This window comes from Akebia trifoliata, chromosome 13 (assembly GCF_017979445.1).
Source record: "Akebia trifoliata isolate Shusen 1 chromosome 13, ASM1797944v1, whole genome shotgun sequence".
NCBI lineage: Eukaryota > Viridiplantae > Streptophyta > Magnoliopsida > Ranunculales > Lardizabalaceae > Akebia > Akebia trifoliata.
Window position 1 is genome coordinate 32572361 of NC_141387.1, and position 21534 is coordinate 32593894.

A 21534-nucleotide genomic window follows, 5' to 3' on the forward strand; every position below is an offset into this window, starting at 1 on the left:
ATATGGCCTTTTTGTAACGGTTTGATTTATGGGTGATTTAGATATACCCTTTCAAGTTTTGGTGAATATTGAATATACCTCCCTATATATTTTCCAACAGATGAGATTCCCAAAATGTAATAGGGTGCATCCAATAAAAACATGTCCAACATCGACAAAAACAATAAAGCACATGTCAAAATTTGAAATATGACTTTGAAAATCGTCCGAGATCAGAATGAGTCACCCGAGTAATCTTGATATCGTTAATGAGCGAGATGAAACTCCCCAACCGAAATCCCCACTTCTACTCCCTCTAATTCAAAGATCTGCAATGGTTATGAGATAGGAAACCAAATATTGAAAACTGTGGTCTGAGGAGACCATAGGACAGTTTAATCAATAAAATGTAAATTTGACAAAACCCAATATGTAATCCCACAATGACTTGCACTTTTAATGATAGGGTGTGCTTATGCATATTTGATTAGAGTTGCGATCCAAAACGGTGTCATATTGCTATATATAGAAACATACGGTTTCTATGTGGCATGTTTTTGTTGGATTTAAAACACATAGGGCTGCGTGCCCGGCTTGTTTAGGAGTCCAATCCATTTACAGCCAAAACTAGCCATGTAAACGCCGTTCCTATTCTATACCAACGGGACACCATTATGGATCATGATTCATTTGATTAATGCAATTTATTCAAATTTAAGTTAGTATAGGGTAGAAGGAGGCATGGGCAAACCCACACTTATCAAAGGTGTTTTTTTGTAATTAAAAATATTGATTAAATGGGTTTTGAAGGTCACATAGAGGTAAAAAGAAATACATTTTTGTAATTTTGAAAATTAAGTAAATTTTTTTTTTTTCATGATGGGGTTTCGAGCCCATAATAAGTCCTACTAGCAAAGGTAAGGCAATTGGCCTCTTAAAACACCATGTCTCACCCAAATCCCCAAAGTACATGCAATACTTAAAAATCACACATACCATATAATAAGTAGGGATAAATCCCAATGCGTGGCCAATGAGGAGTTTGAACTCAAGACCCCTCCTTTTTGGAGGATGTCTTGGCCATTACGGAAAAAAAAAATACTTCCACAATTTTAAAAACTAAGTAACTTGATAGATTGCAATTTTCTTGAATTTTTACTAAAATGACCGTGATTATATTAAATTTGAATATAAAAATAAGGGCATTTATGGCCTCTCAAATTTTGATGTCCTACTACTTATATTATGCCTTCTCTCCTTATAATAGTAAAAAATTATACTTCATCACCATGAGACTAATAATTTTACGTAAAAGATTTCAAAAAAAGAATCAAAATTTATCATGATTTGGACTTCAATGTGTAAATAGGGCGGCAACTTGAGCACGTCAAACCTGAACCCGATGGGTTCAACTTGACATTACGTCAAGTTTGGGCACAATTAGCTAGGGAATGGGCCTAGGTTTAGGCAAAAAACATTTTGACCGAACCAAACTAGGTTGGGTTTGGGGATAGACACCGGGTTGCCCAAACCCGAACTTATTATCATTATAATTTAAAAATATTTTAAAATTTCTTTGTTTCTTTGTGATTCACATTTCAAACTTTAATTAATCATCATAATATTTTCATTGACATTTGCTTATAATTTCATTGCATATGAAATTAGAAATATATTTTTAAGATAAATAATTATAAATTTTATACTTATTTAGATCTCCCTTATCTTTATATGACTCATTTTCATTACTAAATTATCTAGTATTAATGAGCCTACCCGACTTGAGTGGAGCATTTCATGCCCGAGGTCGGGTTGGGCATGGGTTAGTGTTTCTCAAGTGTGGGTTGGATGCGGGTTAATTCCCAACCCAACTCGCCTGAGTTGCAGTCCTACGTGTTACCATCCAATAATTCATCAACTAACCAGGTGGTTCAACTCGTCTGAGTTCCTAACCGACTCACCTTGTTTTCTGAACTAATACCTTTCAGAACTCAGAAGCATCAAAGACTCTTTTTGAAAGGTTTCATATTCAATCTGGCACTTCAACCCAACAACCATCAAAAGCTCACCAATCTCCTGCTAAAATGCGCAGCCCAACTGAGCTTAAAACAGCTCTCACAGATACAAGCCCAGCTCTTAACCTACGCACCTCCCAATCTTGATCCCAATCTCATTGCAGTTAAACTCATAGGCATCTGCGCCACTCACTCTAAACTAACCCACGCCGCTCTCATCTTCTCTCATCTCTCCAACCCAAACCTCTTCGCTTGGAACGCCATCCTCAAAGCCTGCGCCCACAACCACCAATGGGCCCACACCCTCCATTACTTCAACTACCAACTGTCATCTCCAATTGCCCCAGACCCAGACGAATACACCTTCACCTCCATCATCAAGGCTTGTTCTGGCCTTGTTTCCGTCATCGATGGTGGAAAAATTCATTCTCTTATTGTCAAAAAAGGTCACCAATCCAACATTTTTATTCGAAATTCTCTTATAGATATGTATTTTAAATTTGGTTTTCCGGTTATTGCCCGCCAACTGTTTGATGAAATGCTGGTTAGAGATGTTGTTTCATGGAACACATTGATTTCTGGGTATTTTTTGTGTGGAGAAATTGATTCTGCGAGATGGGTTTTCGATGAAATTGTCAATAAGAATTTGGTCTCTTGGTCGACTATGATTACGGGTTATGCTCGATGTGGCAACCTTGATGCTGCTCGTCGGCTTTTTGATGAAATGCCCGAGAGGAATGTGGTTTCTTGGAATGCTATGATCGCTGGGTATGCGCAGAATGAGAAGTACTCCGATGTGATTGATCTTTTTCGGGAAATGCAGCAAGTGGGTGGTGTATTGCCCAATGATGTTACACTTGTGAGTGTGTTGCCGGCTTGTGCGAACTTGGGTGCACTTGATTTGGGGAAATGGATTGATCGGCTTATTAAACGAAGTGGGATGGAGTTGAATCTTTTCTTAGGGAATGCAATAGCAGACATGTTTGCTAAGTGTGGATGTCTAAGAGAGGCTAAGCGGGTATTTGATAAGATGCAGGAGAGAGATGTAATCTCTTGGAGTATAATTATTTCAGGGTTGGCCATGCACGGGCATGCCGAAGAGGCTTTTGGTTACTTCTTTGAAATGCTTAATTGTGGTGTGAGACCAAATGAGATCATTTTCATGGGATTATTATCGGCGTGCACTCATGCAGGGTTGGTCGATAAGGGGCTTAAGTATTTCAACATGATGGACAAAGAATATGGAGTCACTCCCAAGGTTGAGCATTACGGTTGTGTGGTGGATCTTCTCAGTCGTGCTGGACGGCTCAATGAAGCGGAGGATTTGATAAATTCGATGCCGATCAAACCCAATGTTATAGTTTGGGGTGCATTGCTCGGTGGTTGTCGAATCTATAGAGATGTTAAGAGGGGAGAGCGTGTTGTGCAACATATCCTTGAACTTGACTCCGGACACTCTGGAAGTTATGTTTATCTTGCCAATGTTTATGCTTCTATGGGTAGGTTGGATGATGCTGCGAGTTGTAGGCTAAAGATGCGAGAGAATGGGGTGAAGAAAACTCCCGGGTGTAGTTGGATAGAGGTCAACAACACGGTTCATGTATTTGTCATGGGAGACCGATCTCATCCTCAGACTGACAAAATCTACTCGATGATTAATGAATTGGGTTCAAGAATGAAGCTAGCCGGGTATAAACCGAACACAGATCTCGTGGTGCATTGTGTAAATGAGGAAGAGAAGGAGAGTGCACTATCCACTCATAGTGAGAAGTTGGCAATTGCATTTGGTCTCATTAGCACTAGTGAAGGAACCACGATTCGGGTTGTGAAGAATCTGAGAGTTTGTACAGATTGTCATGAAGCCACGAAGATCATCTCAAGAATTGTAGGACGAGAGATTATCGTGCGAGACAGAAGCCGCTTCCATATGTTCAAAGATGGGAGGTGTTCTTGTAATGATTACTGGTAACAAAACTTCTAGTGAGGATGTGAGAAGGAGTTAGGAAGATGTGACAAGCAGAGGAATCACAGCGTTCTCGACTTGTAAATCCTTCAAAATTATTATATACATGAGATTTCTTTTCGACATTCATTTATTTTGTTATGTTATTGTACAGGTATGTATGTATGGAAGTCACAGTCTGTTGGGGAGGACTCATAAAGCATGTCAACTGATTCTTGTTGCACCTCCAGGTCATGTCTGTGGTTACGGTTGTTTTTTTGTTGGTGGGGTTCGCATGGAGATCATTTCAGACAATCTTACAACGCAAATGATTTGTTTGCACAATGTTGATCATCATCACCAAAACTCATTCCATTTGAACTATAGCAACGGTACGAAATATGATTACAAGTAATGGTTTTAATTGACACCATATTTCTTCAATTTCAAATTCTCTCTCCATGAATTGCTTGGCCGAAAGGTCATTAGGGTAAGTCTGAAATGTGGCAATTGGAAAGTTATGCTACTTGAACTGAACGCCTTGGAATTTTGATCACAAGCAACATTCTAGTCATTTTAACTCCTAAAAGTTTGGATGTTTGGTTTTGCAACCCCAAAAGCTACACTATGTTTGAGCTATTATACATGATTCTAGCTCACTATTCTGTATTGGATCAGCTTCTACGAACTTTTGGTTCTTCCATAAGTTTCGCTTACACAAATTGTTTAATAGGTTTTGCTCACTGCTGACACCAAAAAAGTCGGCTCTTTGGAGGATCAAATTTACTTGTAAAACTTGGCTGTAAACAGGTTAACATACATTCCTTACAGCTCTTTTATTGGAATACAAATGTATTGTTAGCTGCTAGTTCTATTTTTCAGACATCATTTCAATTATATGATTTATGCGTTACAAGAAAAATTGATCTGAAAATAGAAATTCTTAAAAATAGAGCCCATTTGAACATTACATAGTAATCTCTTCTTTTTTTTAATTAACTAGAGAAGGTGGAGAGTGCAAACGCACATGTATCAAAAGGATTTATTTATAATTTAAAATGTTTATTAAAAGGTTTTTAAAGATTACATAGTAAAGAAAAAAAAAGGATATGTTTGTAATTTTGATAATTAAGCAAAGCACATGCAGGTTACAATTTTTTCGAATTTTTTTTAATACCGAAACAACCCTAATTATATTAAATTTAAATATAAAAGTGAGGGTATTTATGACCACTCAAATTTTCGTGTAGAACCACTTTCATTATGCCTTATTTCCCTATAATAGCAAGATGTTTGGGGTAGGAGGGGATGAGGGGGTGTCTAGATGGGTTGGCCTTTTTGATTGCCAAAAGAAGGCCTATCTATCAACATTCTTGGATTTGCCAATAGGTGCCGAGTATAGGAAAAAGATTATTTGGGATTTGGTGATCAAGCATATGAAGAAACATTTGAACTCTTGGAAAAGCAAGTATTTATCTAAGGGTGACAAGTTCACTTTGATTAAGAGCACGTTGTCTAACATCCCGGTCTATCATCTATCCTTCTTTTCAATTGTGAGGAGAGTGGAGGATAAATTGAATAAAATTGTGAGGGACTTGTGGAATTATAGAAGCGGGGATATGAAGATTCACCTTGAGAATTGGAAGTTGGTCTGTGAGGCGAAGAAGAATGGGGGTCTCGGGATTAGGGTAGCGAATAAGACTTTGTGAAGATTATTGTGGAGGTACAGAGTTGAGAATTCTAGTTTCTGGAAACAGATTATAAAAGCCAAGTATGGGTAGTATAGAAATAAGTGGGAGAGCAAGGAAGTCAAGACCTTGTACAAGTATAGTATTATCATGAAGGTTGGGTCTGAACTTTGGAAATGGGTGAAGTTTAGGGTGGGGAAGGGTGAAAGGATTAGGTTTTGGGAGGATTGGTAGTGTTAAAACTCGACTCTTTGTCTTCAATTCCCTCACCTATACAACCTTTCGTCAAAAAAGAGGTTACCTTGTGCTACATTCTTGAACTTTAAGGGAAATGAAACTATGTGGGATTTGAGATTCGGAGGATTTTCAATGATTGAGAGTTTCAAGATATGATAAACCTTACGACTCAACTTGATGAGGCTCGTTGGGACCACACGAGAGATGACGAGAGAGAGTGGACTCTCACTAAAAGGAAGATTTTCTTTGTCAAATCCTTTGTCTCAGAAATGGTAAACACAACTACCTCTCACGTTCCCTTCCCGGTTGCTTTCATATGGGGTTCTTCCAAGGTTTGTTTCTTTAATTGGTTGACTCCAAACTTTTGCTTTCTGTGCATTAATGCATCTAGTGAATCGGTGGACCACATCTTATTACATTGCAATTTTTCCTCCACCATTTGGTCCTATATATATTTTTTTTAATCCTTTTAGAGTTTGTTGGGTCCACCCTAATTCGATTTCTTCTCTTTTTCAATGTTGGGATCTTAACTTATTCTCGAGGAGAGTGAAAATCTTGTGGAAGCTTTTAGTTTTTGCAATTACATGGGATTTATGGTTGGAGAGGAATATGAGAGTTTTCAAAGGCGAAGCGATGTATTGTCATGAGCTTGTGATTATCATTCTTGGGTGGTTATTTTTTGGGGCCAAGATAACTCCCGATTTTAAAGAGGTGTGATTTGAAGATTTTGTATTTAGATGGAATTTGTTGTATGGTACTTCGTTTTTGGTTGGTCACTTTGATCAACTCTTTGTATCTCTTTCTTTTGCTCAATAAAGTTTATATTTATCAAAAATATAAAATGGAAAATGAACTATATCCTCTTTCATTTTCTCCCTCTTACATCGTCTCCAACAGAAACTGTTTAAATTAATTTAAATTATCATTAATATTTATTAATAAAAATTCATATTTAAATAATACCATTTTTTTTAATTCTACAATAGATTAGTAGATGATCTAGAAAATAAGTTTTTATATTGGCAATAAAAATTCAAACCATTAAGAAATAAATATTTATTAGGACCAAGTTTCTATATAATTTGATTAATATTTTAATATCAATAAACAATCTTGGATCTCTAGTCAATGTGATGGATGGTTCACATTAGCCATCTCGCCCAAATCATCTTGGTCTCAGATGAGATTTTACTGCTTTATAAACCTTATCTCATCGCAAACCTCATTGAGGTTTTTTTTTTTTTTTTAATTTTTTTTAATTTTTTATGTGCCGATCTTTTAAGAAGAAGCTGATTTATATAGCTATTTATTTTTCTTTTATTATGCTTGGACGGATCACAAGCCACCAATTAAAATGAGATATTTTCTCTATTTTTGTTATAGCTATTGCAGCCATTGATGCAACTATTGACCAGTTATTGTTTCACCAATCGCTTACAATAAAAACATATGACCATCTTTGGTTTTTTTTTTTTTTTTAAATATTTTTGGCTTTGGCGTAGTTGCACATACCAACCACCCTAACATGTGTTCATCAATTAAATATAATCACGTTTAAGTAGAGAGACATGTAAAGATTCGAAAGTGTGACCTGAGTACCAAACCCAATCACTCTTACCATCTCAGCTAACCCCTTAAGATATGTTTGCTAAAACATACAAAATTGACACTTTCTCATGAGTAAATTGAAGTAGATTGATTAGAAAATAATTCTAGTAAATCATTGATTCGTTTAATATTTACAATATATGTTTTATTTTTACGATATCGGAAATGCATCACATTTCAAAAAATTATAAATCCAATGTCATATTTAGTAAAGATTTGCAATACATGTATAGGTTGCTCAACATGTGCGAGCTTATCTCATAAATGTATTAGAAGAATCTTGGGACGGATGTAAGGCAAAGCAAATTACTCATCAGAAGACTATGGAGGATGTAAGAGGTCTCCGAAAAGAGAACAAAAACGATGCTTTTAAGAACGTTGAGCTAAGAAGTTTACTAAAAACATACACCACTTCAAATGAAAAATCGTTTCCTAGGAAAATGATTTACAAGGAGAAACATTTTTTCCTAAAAATTACAATACTACTTCCAAAGTCCAAACTGCCCTTTGGGGTGTTGATATAAAATAGAGTGTTTGTTTTGCTTTAGGAAAAATTACTTAAAAGGACATTGTTGGAGAGCTTTCTTTCTAAGTAATCCCTAAGTTTTGGGCGATGTCTTAATAGTCCATTTAGTTAATTTTTCTCATCACCTTATAATATTTTTGAAATACCCAAATTAATCTTTTCTCATCTTCTTCACATACTTGGGGTTCCCAATGAAGTTTGAGATCAATTTTGACAGATTTTTTTACCACGAATGATGAATGAATACTTCTAATTTTGAACATTTAAATGTTTTTTTTTTTTTTCAATCTATTTCAACAATTTATAACAAAAAATGAATAACAAAATTGAGATTTTATTTATTTATTTTTTTTTTTGAAGATTTTCTTTGTAACTTTTGATCCAAGTGTCCATTTCACAATTATAATATATATATATATTTTAGATATTTCGAGAAGATCTATCTAGTATCATATTCAGGGAAAAAAAATGGATCACATTTACAATGTCGAGCTCACCACTTTTATTATCAAATTCAACATGTTTATTGTCGAGCTCACCACTTTTTATGGTTGTGTGCAACATTTTAATTTATTGTTGAGTTCACCACATGGTGTCTAGTTCAACACTTTTTATAAATTAAAATGTTAAATTCAACAATAAAAAGTAATGAATCTCGACAATGAATTAAAACATTAAACTCAACAATATAAAATGGTAAACTTGGCAATAAATTAAAATGTTGCACTTAACAATAAAAATTGGTAGACTCGACATTAAGTAGTGAGATCGACAATAAAAATGTTGAATTTGACAATAAAAGTGGTGATGTGATCCATTTATTTATTTATTTTATTCTTCTCTTTTTTGACAACAATATTGGATAGATCTTCTCGAAATATCTAAAATGCATAAATTATAATTGTGTAAATGAAGACTCGGATCAAAAGTTACAATGAAAATCTTCAAAATATTTAGAATCTCAATTTTGTTTTGCATTTTTAATTATAAATCATAGAAATAGATAAAATATATATATATATATATATATATATATATATATATTCAAAATTAGAAGTATTCATTCTCCATTCATGAATCGGGTAAAAAAAAAATGTCAAAATTGATCTCAATCCCCATTGTAAAACTAAGTATGTGAAGAAGATGAGAAAAGGGTAGTTTGAGTATTTCGAAAACATTATAAGGTGAGATTAGCTCTATAGAGACTATTTATGAAGAAAAGAAAAGTTTATTTTCTTTTATTAAATGGACTGTTAAGACACCATCCAAAACTTAGGAACTATTTAGAAAGAAGCCCCTCCACTCCACCAGGGTCCTTCAAGTAATTTTCCAATTGGTTTATAAAACTTTGGGATCAGGAAAAGAGGAGGAAGAAGAAGAAGAAGGAAGGATGAACAAAGGCGGCGGAGGAGGAGGAGGTGGTGGACCCACAGCAGCAGCAGTAGCGGCAGCAGCTCAGAAGCAGAAGAATTTGATGCAGAGAGTTGATACAGAAATTAACCACATTCTTGACAACTTCAATCATGTTGTTAACGTCGCTAGGGTATAATCTCTCTCTCTGCTTTGTTATTTTGTTCCATTTTAATGGATTCCAATGCTATGTGATGTATTTTGTATTAGATGTTAATGGGTTACTAACAATTTTAGTTGTTTATGTGATTCTCATTTTTAAAGATGTGATTTTGGGCTTTTAAACTTTCAACTTGTTTATCTTATTTAAAATTCTCATTCAAACTCAGATTAACTAAGAAAGAAATCTTTCTTTTTGTTTTCTAATGTACTGTGTCGATTATTTCTGAGGAACAATCAGATGAGAGAACATGCCCTTCTATTTATTCACCAATTGTTGGAAGAAGTTTTTTTTTTTTTTCTTTTTTTTGGGGGGTGGGGGTTCGTCACCGAGGTGGCATCTTCATTGTCGAAGTTGTGATGGGATCCGGTGCATTAGAAATCCTTTAATTTAGATTCTGATAGTGGTTGGGTAATTTGAACATGAAAAAAGTTATTAAATTAATATGAGAGTTACTTGCAATTGTTCGAAAGAGAATTGATTGCAAATCATGTCTAAATTGCTTATGGACATTTCTTGATGATGCCTAAGCATAACCCATTTTAACCTACATGTCCCGTTGCTGCCCTTAAGTGGTGAGATGTTTCCGTGTTGGTATTACTTGAATTCTAACTCTTGTTATTAATTCAGAAAAGGAATTCGGTAACTTCATGCAATAAAACACTGCTATTTTTATCATCGTTAATACCAATTCACTTCAATACTTAGACATGGAAAGCACTTTGACTTTGCTTCTTGTAGGTGAATGATCCACCAGTTAGGAATTCACAAGAAGCATTCATGATGGAGATGTGTGCAGCTAGAATGGTGAGAGAATTTATTCCTTTTTGAAGTGTTTTATCAGTTGCAACCGCATAGGCTCAAATTTGGATTATTTTCTTTGTGAAAATACTGCCGATTATGTACTTACTTGCATGGGTTTTTTTTTTTTTTTTCTATTTGATTGTTGTTTATGCAACTTATTTATAATTTTGGAGACTTAAAGGTCCATGAACAGAAACATTTAACAATGAAATGTTTTACTGTTTTACAAATACATTTTAGAGAAGATCTATGGTACCCATCAAGTAGACTATGTGTATGGCTCATAATGTAGGTCAGGATAGTGGCTCTATTTTTCTCCCCAAAGAACAAAATAAATCCTAATTTTATAATCTACTGATTCACGATCTTCAATTGTAGCTCAAGTAAGTCTAACTGACAACTTAGGAAGAACAATAATAAGGTTAATCTTTTTTTTTTTGATAAACGAAAACAACTTTTATTAATAATAGTATTAGATGACCTCCAGAGAAAACGACATAGGACTAAGAATTGTCGATGCAAACTGAAGTCTATCTAACAAGAAGATCCTCAAAGATGACATCTTTAAATTCTCTGAAAAAATTTACACCAATAGAACACAAAGACCAAAATGCTAATACTAGATTCTTGAAAGGAATGTTCATTCCCTTGGAAGATTCTCTTGTTCCTTTCTTGCCATATACCCCAACAAATGGGAAAGGGCATAATCTTCCATAGAATCTTTTGTCTACCTATCACCTTCAATTGACCTCTAGCATTGAAATAAAAGAATAACCAAGCAAGGTTGACACCAAGGGGTTTGAAGAAATATAAAGAAAATGAGATCAAACTTTTCTGGAAAAATTATTGTGGATTAGGAAATGGTCCACTGATTCCCCATTGGATTTACACATGGAACAAAAATCGACAGAAATTATACCCGACTCTGAGGTGGTCAAAGATAAGGCAATTATCTAATGCCACATCCCTCGCAAAGTGAGCCACTTTAGAAGGGAGTTTAAGATACCAAATGTCACTCCATTTCATTTAATAACTGTGGTATCATTCAAGGGAAGAGCTCCACTTCAACTAGGGGTAAAAGAAAGAAAAGAATGCTCCAATTCAATTCAATAATACCTAATTCAATGTATGTTATCTTAGATAATACGTTCACAATGTCTAGATATAATCATGCTTATTCTTCTAGAGTAGATACAATGTCACGTCCATAAATGTTTCAATCTTTGACTCATCCAAAATAGGTAGTTGTGTCTAGAGGTCAATACTTTTATATTTGCGCTAATCGGTTTTCACATTCGCGAAACTTTTCTCTAGATTGAGTTATGGATCCACGTTGTCTTTGTTCACTACAATTCTTCGTTGTCCTTTAAAGTTGCGGCTAAAACTATGCTTCTCCAGCGGAGACTCGTATTTAATGAAAACATTATTTAATTCCTCAGTGGACTTTGTGCCTTACTATGGCTCTTAGCGTCACTCAGATTTCATATACAAAATCAAATATCAAATTGCAAGACTCTTTAAGTTTCCTTTTTGATAAAAGAAAATTTTATTAGAAGAGGACAACAAGTCCTCAAAAAGCTACAAGCAACTAACAAAAAACAACTATAATTCAAAACAAATAGACTCCCATCCAAGAACAAAATCTTCAAAGAACAAACCCCTAAACTCCAAGAATTGTTTGCACCAAATCAATTACAAACCAAGAATGCTTAAGATCAACTCTTGAACAGTGGATTCCTTTCTGTCAAAGGTACAACCATTCCTTTCTTTCCTCAAGCCCCAACAAATAGCAAAGGGAACCAACTTGTGCAAAATCATTTCTCTACCAAAACAGTTTGTGGACAACTAGGAAATTATCATAGAAGAAATCAAGAAGGTTGACACCAAGCCAGGTTAAAAAGAGCCAAAAAGTGGAACCACACTTCCAAAGCCAAATTGCAATCTAGGAGAATATGATTAGCTGACTCCCCACTCGCTTTACATAAGGAACAAAAATCCACGAGGTATTGCGCCCTTGTTCTAAGAAAGTCAATTGTGAGGTGTTTATTCAAAGTACCAATCATAAAAAGAAAGAAACTTTAGAAGGGACCGAAGGAGACCAAACCACTGAAGCGAAAGACTGAGTCTGAGACCTCCAAACCAAAGGAGAATAGAGAGAGCTAACAGAAAACATATCGTCTAGGTTACCCTTCTAAATCCTACGATCTTCCAAGATTGGAGACAACACCACTGAAGATAACAGATGAAGAAGAGAGAATACCTCAGGGATTCCCAATCATTCAGTCTTCTTCTAAACCCCAAATCCAAAAGATTGTCGTGTCTGTAGAAATCAAGAAGGCAGAAATTGGCTTCTCCTTCCTGGTGGACAACAAGTACATCTTGAGAAATAACTCCTGAAGAAGGGGACTCACTACACCAACAATCCTCCCAGAATCGAATACGATCACCTTTCCCTGCTCTAAAACTGATACACTTCCCGAACTCAAAGATCACTTTATAAATACTCCTCCACACAGAACAACCAAAGGACAATCTGGCCGGTTTGGTAGCCGACACCCCACAATAAGCTTTCTCCAAAGCCCCTCCTTCTCTAGACCAAACCTACAGAGCCATTTACCTAACAACGCTCTATTAACTTGTTTGATTCTTCTATTAATAGATGTGTATTTTATTCCAAGTTTTAAGAATGATACTTGCTTCATGCATTAATTCTTTACTCAAAGGGCTCTATCATATATTGGAAACCCAATTACCTAATAAAAGAATAATCACTTAATCTCCTTCTTTAACGATGGAATTTTGTAGGGATGTGGTGTATCCAATTTAAGCTTTTCTATCATCTCGGTGGCCGCCATGTTTCACCACTTCCATTATCGATGATAATGCCTGAGTTTGATCACGGCCAATCTTCCACTTAGCTGTCTTTGTGTTATTTGCCATTTGAACCACAAGAGTCTCATTCACCACATCTCCAATGAGATGTCTTTCTTCTACTATTTCATCTGTTTCATTATCATCAGAGCCCATAGTCTTCATGCTTTGCTTGCCTAGTATATCAAGTCATACTTCATCCATCATGCCATCTTCTGTTTTAACCAGCTTTTGTCCATTTAGGTTATTTATTTGATTGGGGTCCCTTCTCAATACACTAAAAGCATTGAATATAACTTATCAAAAAAAAAAGCATTGAATATTGTAGCATTCTTAGTACCCTCCTCATTTGACATTTGTAGGTATGTCTGTTAATGTAAAGGGTTCTACAATATCTGATAGGTTCCTATAAGCAGTCTACCAAGTTGGGTTCTTGATGTTAAGCATCAGTTGTTAGGCATCTAAGAACTTGGATAGGATTTGAGGCCTTAACTAGTCTTGAATAGGCAATTGTACCCTGTCAGAGAGTTGGATGTAAATCCCACTTTTTTTATTTTTGTGTTAATGTTTTTAAGGACTGGACCAATCAATTTTTGTGCCACGGACTTGCTTCTCAATCAGACCTTTCACTAAGATGTCTCCTGCAAACTCTCCCCTTTCATTTGTGGTATCCTTCCAAGTTCCAACTACTATCATTGTTACTTTTTTGTACTCCCTGATCTCTTTTTGCAGCCTGAGCACTGCAGAGTAGTCACTTGATCCTCAATAATTTTTGTTAAGTTGTCTCTTGAAAACTTCCAGAGTAACCATTGTTTTAAGTTTCATACCATCTCGGAATGTTTCAACTGAGACATTCCAGTTTCGGTTGAGGCAGGAAAGAAACATTTAATGTTTCGGGAATTTTTCAAATTGTCTTGTATTGTTTAAGTCAAGACAGTCATTTTTTTCCTGACAAAAACATTGTCTTGAGAAGATATTTTAAACCTTGAGAATAATATTGGTTTTTCACAGCCATCTCTCACCTATGAGTACCACATCTTCCATATCAATCTTACCAAAATCAGTGAGAAATGCCTGAAAATAAAATTCATAGGGAGAGATTTAGATTTATGGTAACAATATAATTTACTTTTATAGGAATCGATGTAGATTGTAATAGCGACACTTTTTGGGGCGTCAAGTGCCATATCATTGCATTTTGCGATACTGTTGTTACAGATTTATTTGGACACGGTGAAATGTAAACATCGATTCTGATGGATTTTCTTTGTTCTACATTCGGGTTTCAAAGTGGACTACTTGAACCATGGATGGATACATTCTACAACCCCCATGCCATGATGTTACTGTTATTATGGCATTGGTTTAATCATATCATTATCTCTACCCAACATCTAGGTTTCCCTGTCACATTATGCTCAATTTGATTATTTTAACTAAATATATCATCGTTCTGAACTTCTTTGTTACTTTTTTTTTTTTGATAAGTATAAAGATTTTATAGATATCAAAAGAAGGAAAATACAAAGGAGGCTGAGAGAGCCCCCGAGACGGAAAGCAAAAACAGATAAGACAAAAACAAGATCTTGCTAGTTACATAAGCTATCCCATCTAAAAACAAAGTCTTCAAAAGAAAATCCGGAGAATTCTTGCTTAACTTCGCCCTAAAAAACAGCAACTCTAAAATCTCCATCTACACCGTATGCGAATTGTTCTCCTTGCTTTGGAACACCCTGTTGTTTCTCTCTTTCCAAAGACCCCAAGGAAGTATAGCCCAAATGTGCCTTTTTCTATGAGAGAATACATTGAAAGTCTAACCTTCTAACATCATAAGAAAGTTCTTTGAGAAAATCTAAAGCATATGAAATAAAGACATGACAGACGACCAAATATCTCGGGAGAAAAAACAATGAAGAAGAGTGTGATCCACATACTCGCCATCACTCTTACAAAGAGGACAAGAATTAGGAATGATTCTCCCACGAGAAATCAACTTATCCCACGTAAGAATCCTCCCTAAGGGGGCAAGCCAAACAAAGAAGAAAATTTAGAAGAGACAAGAGAAGACCAAATGAGAGATATCGGAAAAGAGTTCTTCGACCTTGGAAGAATTGCTTTGTAAAAGGAGCGAACAGTGAATCTCCTATCCTTCGTTACTTTCAAAATATATTTGGATTTAATTAAGCTCAAATATAAATTGCAACAAACAGGTTCAAGCGGCAGACTCGCTTTTAAAATTGGTGTCGGAGTTGAAGCAGACGGCCATCTTTTCAGGGTTTGCGTCTCTGAATGAGCACGTGGAGCAACGCACGATTGAGTTTAACCAACAGGCAGAGAAGACGGACCGCATGTTGGCTAGAATTGGGGAGGAGGCAGCTACTAGTCTAAGAGAACTTGAATCTCATTACTATTCTTCCGTCCTGAGGAGCAACCAATCCGAACCATGAGATTGAGAAAGAAACCAACACAAATTTATCATACTCATTGTAAATTTTGACAAAAGAATGTTATCAAACAGTATCAAAAGATTATATGTAGTCTTTGGTTTTACTTGCCCCGCGGCTCATACGATGTGTTTCAATGGGCACCCTCTTGATTGATTATATTTATCCTGTTTAACAATCATTCTCATATGATGTGCTTCAATGGGTTCCCTTTTGATTGATCGAATTTATCCTGTTAAACAATCATTCTCATACGATGTGTTTCAATGGGTCCCCTCTTGATTGATTGAGAGATTGTATTGACACACCAACTTTTGCTAATGCCACCCCCAATTCATATGTATTTCATTGAAGAATTAGCACACATCTTGGGGTGGTATTAGTAAAAGTTTATGTGGCAATAGAATATCTCAAATTTTTTCATAGGTGATTACTTCTGTCTCTGATGCCAACTAGAAATTAACTACGGATTTAATAAGAATTGAGGACTGAATAATATTTGAAAAATTTATAATTAAAGAACAATACCCATTTTTAACAGTTTAATGGACATTTGATTACAAGTGAACAGATATCCTAAACTCGACTTCCGTTGATGAACTCAATAAAATACTGAATTAAGAAATATATCGAAATAACTAGAATTGACTTGTCCGCTGGTGCACTACAGTTTTTTGGCCTCCATTTACTTGTCCTCGATGTTCAGAATCAACGAGGGTTTGTTGTGACATTGGTGCTCAAGTGGAACCACCCATTCTCACCCGCTCGAGTCATAAATCACCCATCATGATCCAATACTACATTCCACGGAGAGCGTGGAATGATCTGATCTAATGGCTGAAAATAAACGAACGCGCACACTAGATTCAAAAGTAACTTAAACATCACCGTCATCAATCATATATGAAATGTATGTGGTTGTTTAGCTTGTGCGAGCATCTGAACTACTTCTCTCATGGTGGGTCTCTCCACACTTTGCTCCTGGACACATAACATACCCACGAAGAAGACTTGCATTGCTTCGTCCAATGGGACATTGCTTAGTCGTTCATCTAAGATGTTCACGACCCCATCTTTGCTCCAATTGGTCTTCATCTTCGCCCATTGAACGATATCCAACCCCTCTTCTCCGAAATCACCTACTGGCCTTCGACCCGTTATGAGCTCTAACAGAACCACCCCAAAGCTATACACATCACTCTTCTCGTCAACTTTCAAGGTGTACGCGTACTCTGTCACAATAAGAAGAAAAAAATATCAGGCAATGTAGGGGGTATTTGGTAACTTTTCACGGTATAAGTGAAAAGTCAGTTTTGCCCTTATATTTCTTGGATTCTCCCTAGCTCCAAAGTGAATATTCAGTAACATCTGAGGGGCAAATGGATCTTTTCCCCTATGGCCTTGAAACCTTTACAAAGGAAAAGAGACTAAATTTAAATTGAATTTAAAAGGTATTGCTTTGAGTCTGTAATCTTTGTATATATTTTCTTGGTTTTGGGGAAAATTTAAAGCTTAGAAGATCCCAATCAGGATTCTGTAGAGTTTGTGTTGTATATTCTGTGTGTTTGAGTGAATGTGGTTTAGAGTCAAAAAGAGGAGTTTGTGATTGGTTTGAATGTATGTAGTTCAGAGTCTCCAAGACCAACAAAAGTTCACGGCTCACTCACCAATATAGGCTGGTAAAGAATGGGGTGAAAATAGAAAAAGCAAAAGGAGAATTCTCCTTTTCTTTGCTGCTTTGGGAGAAGCAAATAACTAAACTATTGTTTTTTACAGCTTCTATTGTCAGACCAATTTTTACTTGTAACACATCTATCTGCATATGAATAATGGTTTTATTTTAAAAGGATTGGTGTGTCATAAGTAAAATTTGGTGTGCCAATAGAATCTATCGTTTTTTTTTTTTTTCTTTTCTCCTCAGAAAGAAGATGGAGATGATGACCCACTTACTCAGTGAGTCAACTTGTCACTCGAGACCACTTATTTCTTCAGTTGACAAGGTCAAAAAGTCCAATGATTGAAGTAATCCAAAGCTAACTCAGCTGTGGTCATATATTTTTTTTATATGAAAAACTGGAACATAAAGATTACTATACATTATAGGTCAAGGTTTAAATCTCATCTCGAAGCATTGTCTCAGTCAGGAGAAAATTCGGGACCATGCCAAAACCAATTTTTGTTGACTAGTTGAAACGATTTTGAGTTTTGAATTTTGAATTTTGGACCTTGGTTCAACTATGTCCATAATCTCCATGTAAATATATGCAACAAAAAATAAAGTACCTGGCGCAATATAACCATAAGAGCCAGCAATCGCAGACATGCACTCCGATGTCCCAGTGTCTTGCAAGAACTTTGCCAAGCCGAAATCTGCTACATGAGCTTCAAAATCAGAGTCAAGTAGGATATTATTTGACTTCACGTCGCGGTGAAGTATCAATGGAGAGCAATCATGGTGCAAATAGCATAGGCCTTTTGCAGCTTCCATTGCTATTTTCAGCCTTGTATCCCACTTTAGACACCCCCCTCGCTTTCCATGAAGGACTTCACCCAAGCTTCCATTCGGCATATACTCGTAAACAAGCAAATTAGTCTCCTTATTTGAACAAAAAGCTAATAACCTTACTATATTCCGATGTCGGATCCTGCCCAATGTTTGTATTTCAGCGGAGAATCCATTATCATGAGAAGAACCTTTACTTATCCCCAACAATCTCTTTACCGCAACTTCTTCTCCATTTGGCATCGTTCCCTTATAAACAATTCCGGCTCCACCTCTCCCTATTATGTTGTTATCCTTCAAACATTCTAAGATGTCCTCGCTTCCGAATTCTAGCTTTTGAAAAGCTGTGAGCTTCCACGTCTTCGAATTCTTCCTTCTTATTGATCGGGTCTTGATGATTGCTACGACCGTGAGAACCAACGAGCAAGCTATGAGGCCTACTCCAAAAACAAGCTTAAATTTTCCCGGGACTTGAGACTTGGTATCGTGTTCATTCGTAAATTGTAATGATGAGGTTGAAGAAGAGTTACAAGGATTCAGGTAGGATCCACAGAGTTGAGGGTTACCGACAAAGGATGAGGAATTGAAGTACGCGAACTGCCCGGTTTCAGGAATCGAACCCGAGAAGTCGTTGTGTGAGAAATCGACTGAAGTAAGGCTTTTCATGGTCCCAATTTCTTTTGGGAGACTATGGTTTAATTGGTTCCAAGAGATGTTGAGGTAATTGAGTATGTGAATTTGGGCAATTTGAACTGGAATTGGACCTGAGAGTTGGTTTTGGCTCAAATCTAAATAAGTCAACAAGACACAGGTACCAATCTCAGGAGCGATTCCACCCGAAAAGTTGTTTCGACTAAAATCTAATTTCAAAAGATGTTTTAACTGACCCAATTCAGGTGGAATCTCCCCATTGAATTGGTTCCCATTTAGTTCAAGAATTTGTAAAGCCGAGAAATTTCCAATTGAAGAAGGAAGAGATCCAGACAGACGATTATTTGAGAGGTCCAATCGGCCTAGTTTCGAAGGTACCTTGTTAATTTCTTCAGCAAATCTTCCAGTAAGATAATTGTTCTGCAATTCCAAGAGTGATAATTCGGGCAAGTAAAGAAACCCGAATGGGATCGACCCACTCAAATAATTCTGCCCCATTCGAACTTTCACGAGTGTTACACACTCTCCGAGATCATCAGGTAGAGGCCCGAATAGAAAATTATTGAGCAAAATCAGAATCTCTAACTTCCTACCAAAGCAGAGAGATTTAGGAACCAAACCAGTAAGTTTATTAGTGGAGAGATCAAGCTCAGTAAGTCTTCCATTCCTTCCAAGCTTTGATGGAATTGTTCCTGTAAAATTATTCTGCCAAAGTTGCAAGACTTCCAAATTGGGTAACTCGGCAATGAAATGTGGAATTTCCCCATGAAACTTATTGATGAAGAGATTCAATAAGGCAAGCTCACGTAGCTCGGATAACTCCATCGGGATCTCTCCTGTGAGACCATTGTTTGATAAATCAAGAGATTTCAATCTTGTCATATTGCCGAATTGTGATGGAATCGAACCACTTAGTTGATTCGTCTGTAAGAAGAGAGTATCCATCTTATTTAGATTACCCAATTCAGATGGAATCGAGCCCTCCAAGCCACAGCTCGACAAATCGAGATGAAACAGATTAACCATTTTACCGAACTCTGGTGGGATTCCTCCTTCGAATTCGTTGTAGTAACCCAAGTAGAGCTGCTCGAGTTTCGTAAGATTACCAAACTCACTTGGTATAAAGCCACCCAAATCATTTCCTTTGAGTGAGAGAAATTTCAGCTCTTTCAAACCTCCATAACTTGACGGAATCTTCCCCGAAAAGTAATTCCCACCAAAATCCAAGTACTTCAGCTTTGTAAGCTCGGCGACACCCAAAGGAAGAATCCCAGAGAAGTTGTTGTCATAAGCATCCAACACCACGAGTTCCTTCAACCGAGAGAAATCCCAATTCAAGCTTCCATTAAACTGATTGTTAGATATATTAAGAAATCGAAGGTTTTCTAGCTTATGAACCTCGAGCGGGAACATACCCGAGAAATTATTTCCGCAGATTGTAAGATTAAGAAGGGTTCTAAGCTCAGTGATCACAGGGGAGATAAACCCGGAGATGTTCAAATTCGATATATCGAGCGAAACTATGGAACTACTCATGTTGTCACATTGGATGCCAGTCCATGAGCAAAGAGACATATAGTTTGATTCACTCCAACTGTTTAGAGAAGAATCGGGAACGTCGTCGAAAGCTTGTTTAAGAGAAATCAAGATCGAAGCTTGCCTTCCAAGAGATGAATTATGGGAAGAAATTGAATGGGAAGATGAGTAATCAGTGAGAAAGAGAAGAAGATTTGATAGGAAGAGAAATTGGACACCATAAGCGCCCATTTTGAATGGTTTATGGTATAGAGATGGTGGGTTCTACTGAAACCAATCCTTTTATTAGGATTGAAGAGAAGAAGAAAGAGCTTCAAAGAGAAATTTCATGGAGCTTTGGATGCTGTTTTTATGGAATTTTTGGCTTTAAATTTATTTGCTCTTCTGATTTTACTTTCTTCTTTTTCTTTCTAAAGAAAAGCAAAAGCTTTGTTTGTTGTATAAAGTTTTATTGCCACCTTAACAATAACGTTTGATCAAAGAAATTTATAATACCGTTATTTCCTTGTGAAATTACTTAAATGCCCATTTGGATAAATCTCTTTATTGGGTTGGTCCAACATAGTCTTTGGGGAGACATTACTCCTGACCTAACACATTGTGACATACTAACAATAATTAGTTAAGGTAATCCAAAGTTATGCTTTGGATAGAAGTGATTTTATAGAATCATTGTTCATTGAATTACTTTCGTAAGAATTGGGATTGTGACATGGTTGTTTGGTGTAGTGTTGGAGTAAGGGGTGCAACTTGTTAGATTACATTTTAGGGTGGCCTACAAGTTTTGATATTTTAGTTTAATTGGATTCTAAAATTAAGGAATGTCAATATTTGGGAAACCGTAATCTCTTAGAAAATTGGAAAGAATCCTCCTTATAGTTTTATTAAGAAATTTTGATGGAGAGGAATCCTATTAAAAAAAGAATCTTAAGTCCTCTACTCTCATCTATAAAAGAATAGATTGGCACCCCTACTAAGACATTGATAAGAAATCATTGGAGCACTCTTTTAACGTTTTGGTCATTATCCATGGTTTAAAAATTCATCCAAGATAAAAATGACTCGGGCAAGTCCTCTCGTTCTTGGAGGTGATTGGTACAGATTGAATCATCTATCGCATTAACTCGTTTGGGTTCTAAGATGGCTTAGACGATATTTTA

General features: G+C 36.2%; 2 protein-coding genes and 1 pseudogene across 2 annotated transcripts; 2 read left to right on the forward strand and 1 right to left on the reverse strand.

Moving 5' to 3' along the window:
* The first annotated feature begins 1745 nt into the window (after nt 1-1745).
* LOC147388364 (pentatricopeptide repeat-containing protein At5g06540 pseudogene) lies at nt 1746-4804 on the forward strand (annotated as a pseudogene).
* Nucleotides 4805-9360: 4556 nt separating this feature from the next.
* Nucleotides 9361-15806, forward strand: LOC147388365 (mediator of RNA polymerase II transcription subunit 22a-like). The gene is made up of 3 exons (XM_086420165.1): nt 9361-9538; nt 10307-10372; nt 15451-15806. The coding sequence occupies exons 1-3, from the start codon at nt 9386-9388 to the stop codon at nt 15685-15687; spliced, it is 456 nt and encodes a 151-aa protein (XP_086276291.1). The 5' UTR covers nt 9361-9385; the 3' UTR covers nt 15688-15806.
* Nucleotides 15807-16180: 374 nt separating this feature from the next.
* On the reverse strand, nt 16181-20842 carry BAM3 (Leucine-rich receptor-like protein kinase family protein). Its single transcript, XM_086420164.1, has 2 exons — nt 17968-20842; nt 16181-16916 (listed from the first exon to the last, which is right to left on the reverse strand). Exons 1-2 carry the CDS (start codon nt 20603-20605, stop codon nt 16582-16584), a joined length of 2973 nt encoding a protein of 990 aa, XP_086276290.1. The 5' UTR covers nt 20606-20842; the 3' UTR covers nt 16181-16581.
* Nucleotides 20843-21534: the final 692 nt, after the last annotated feature.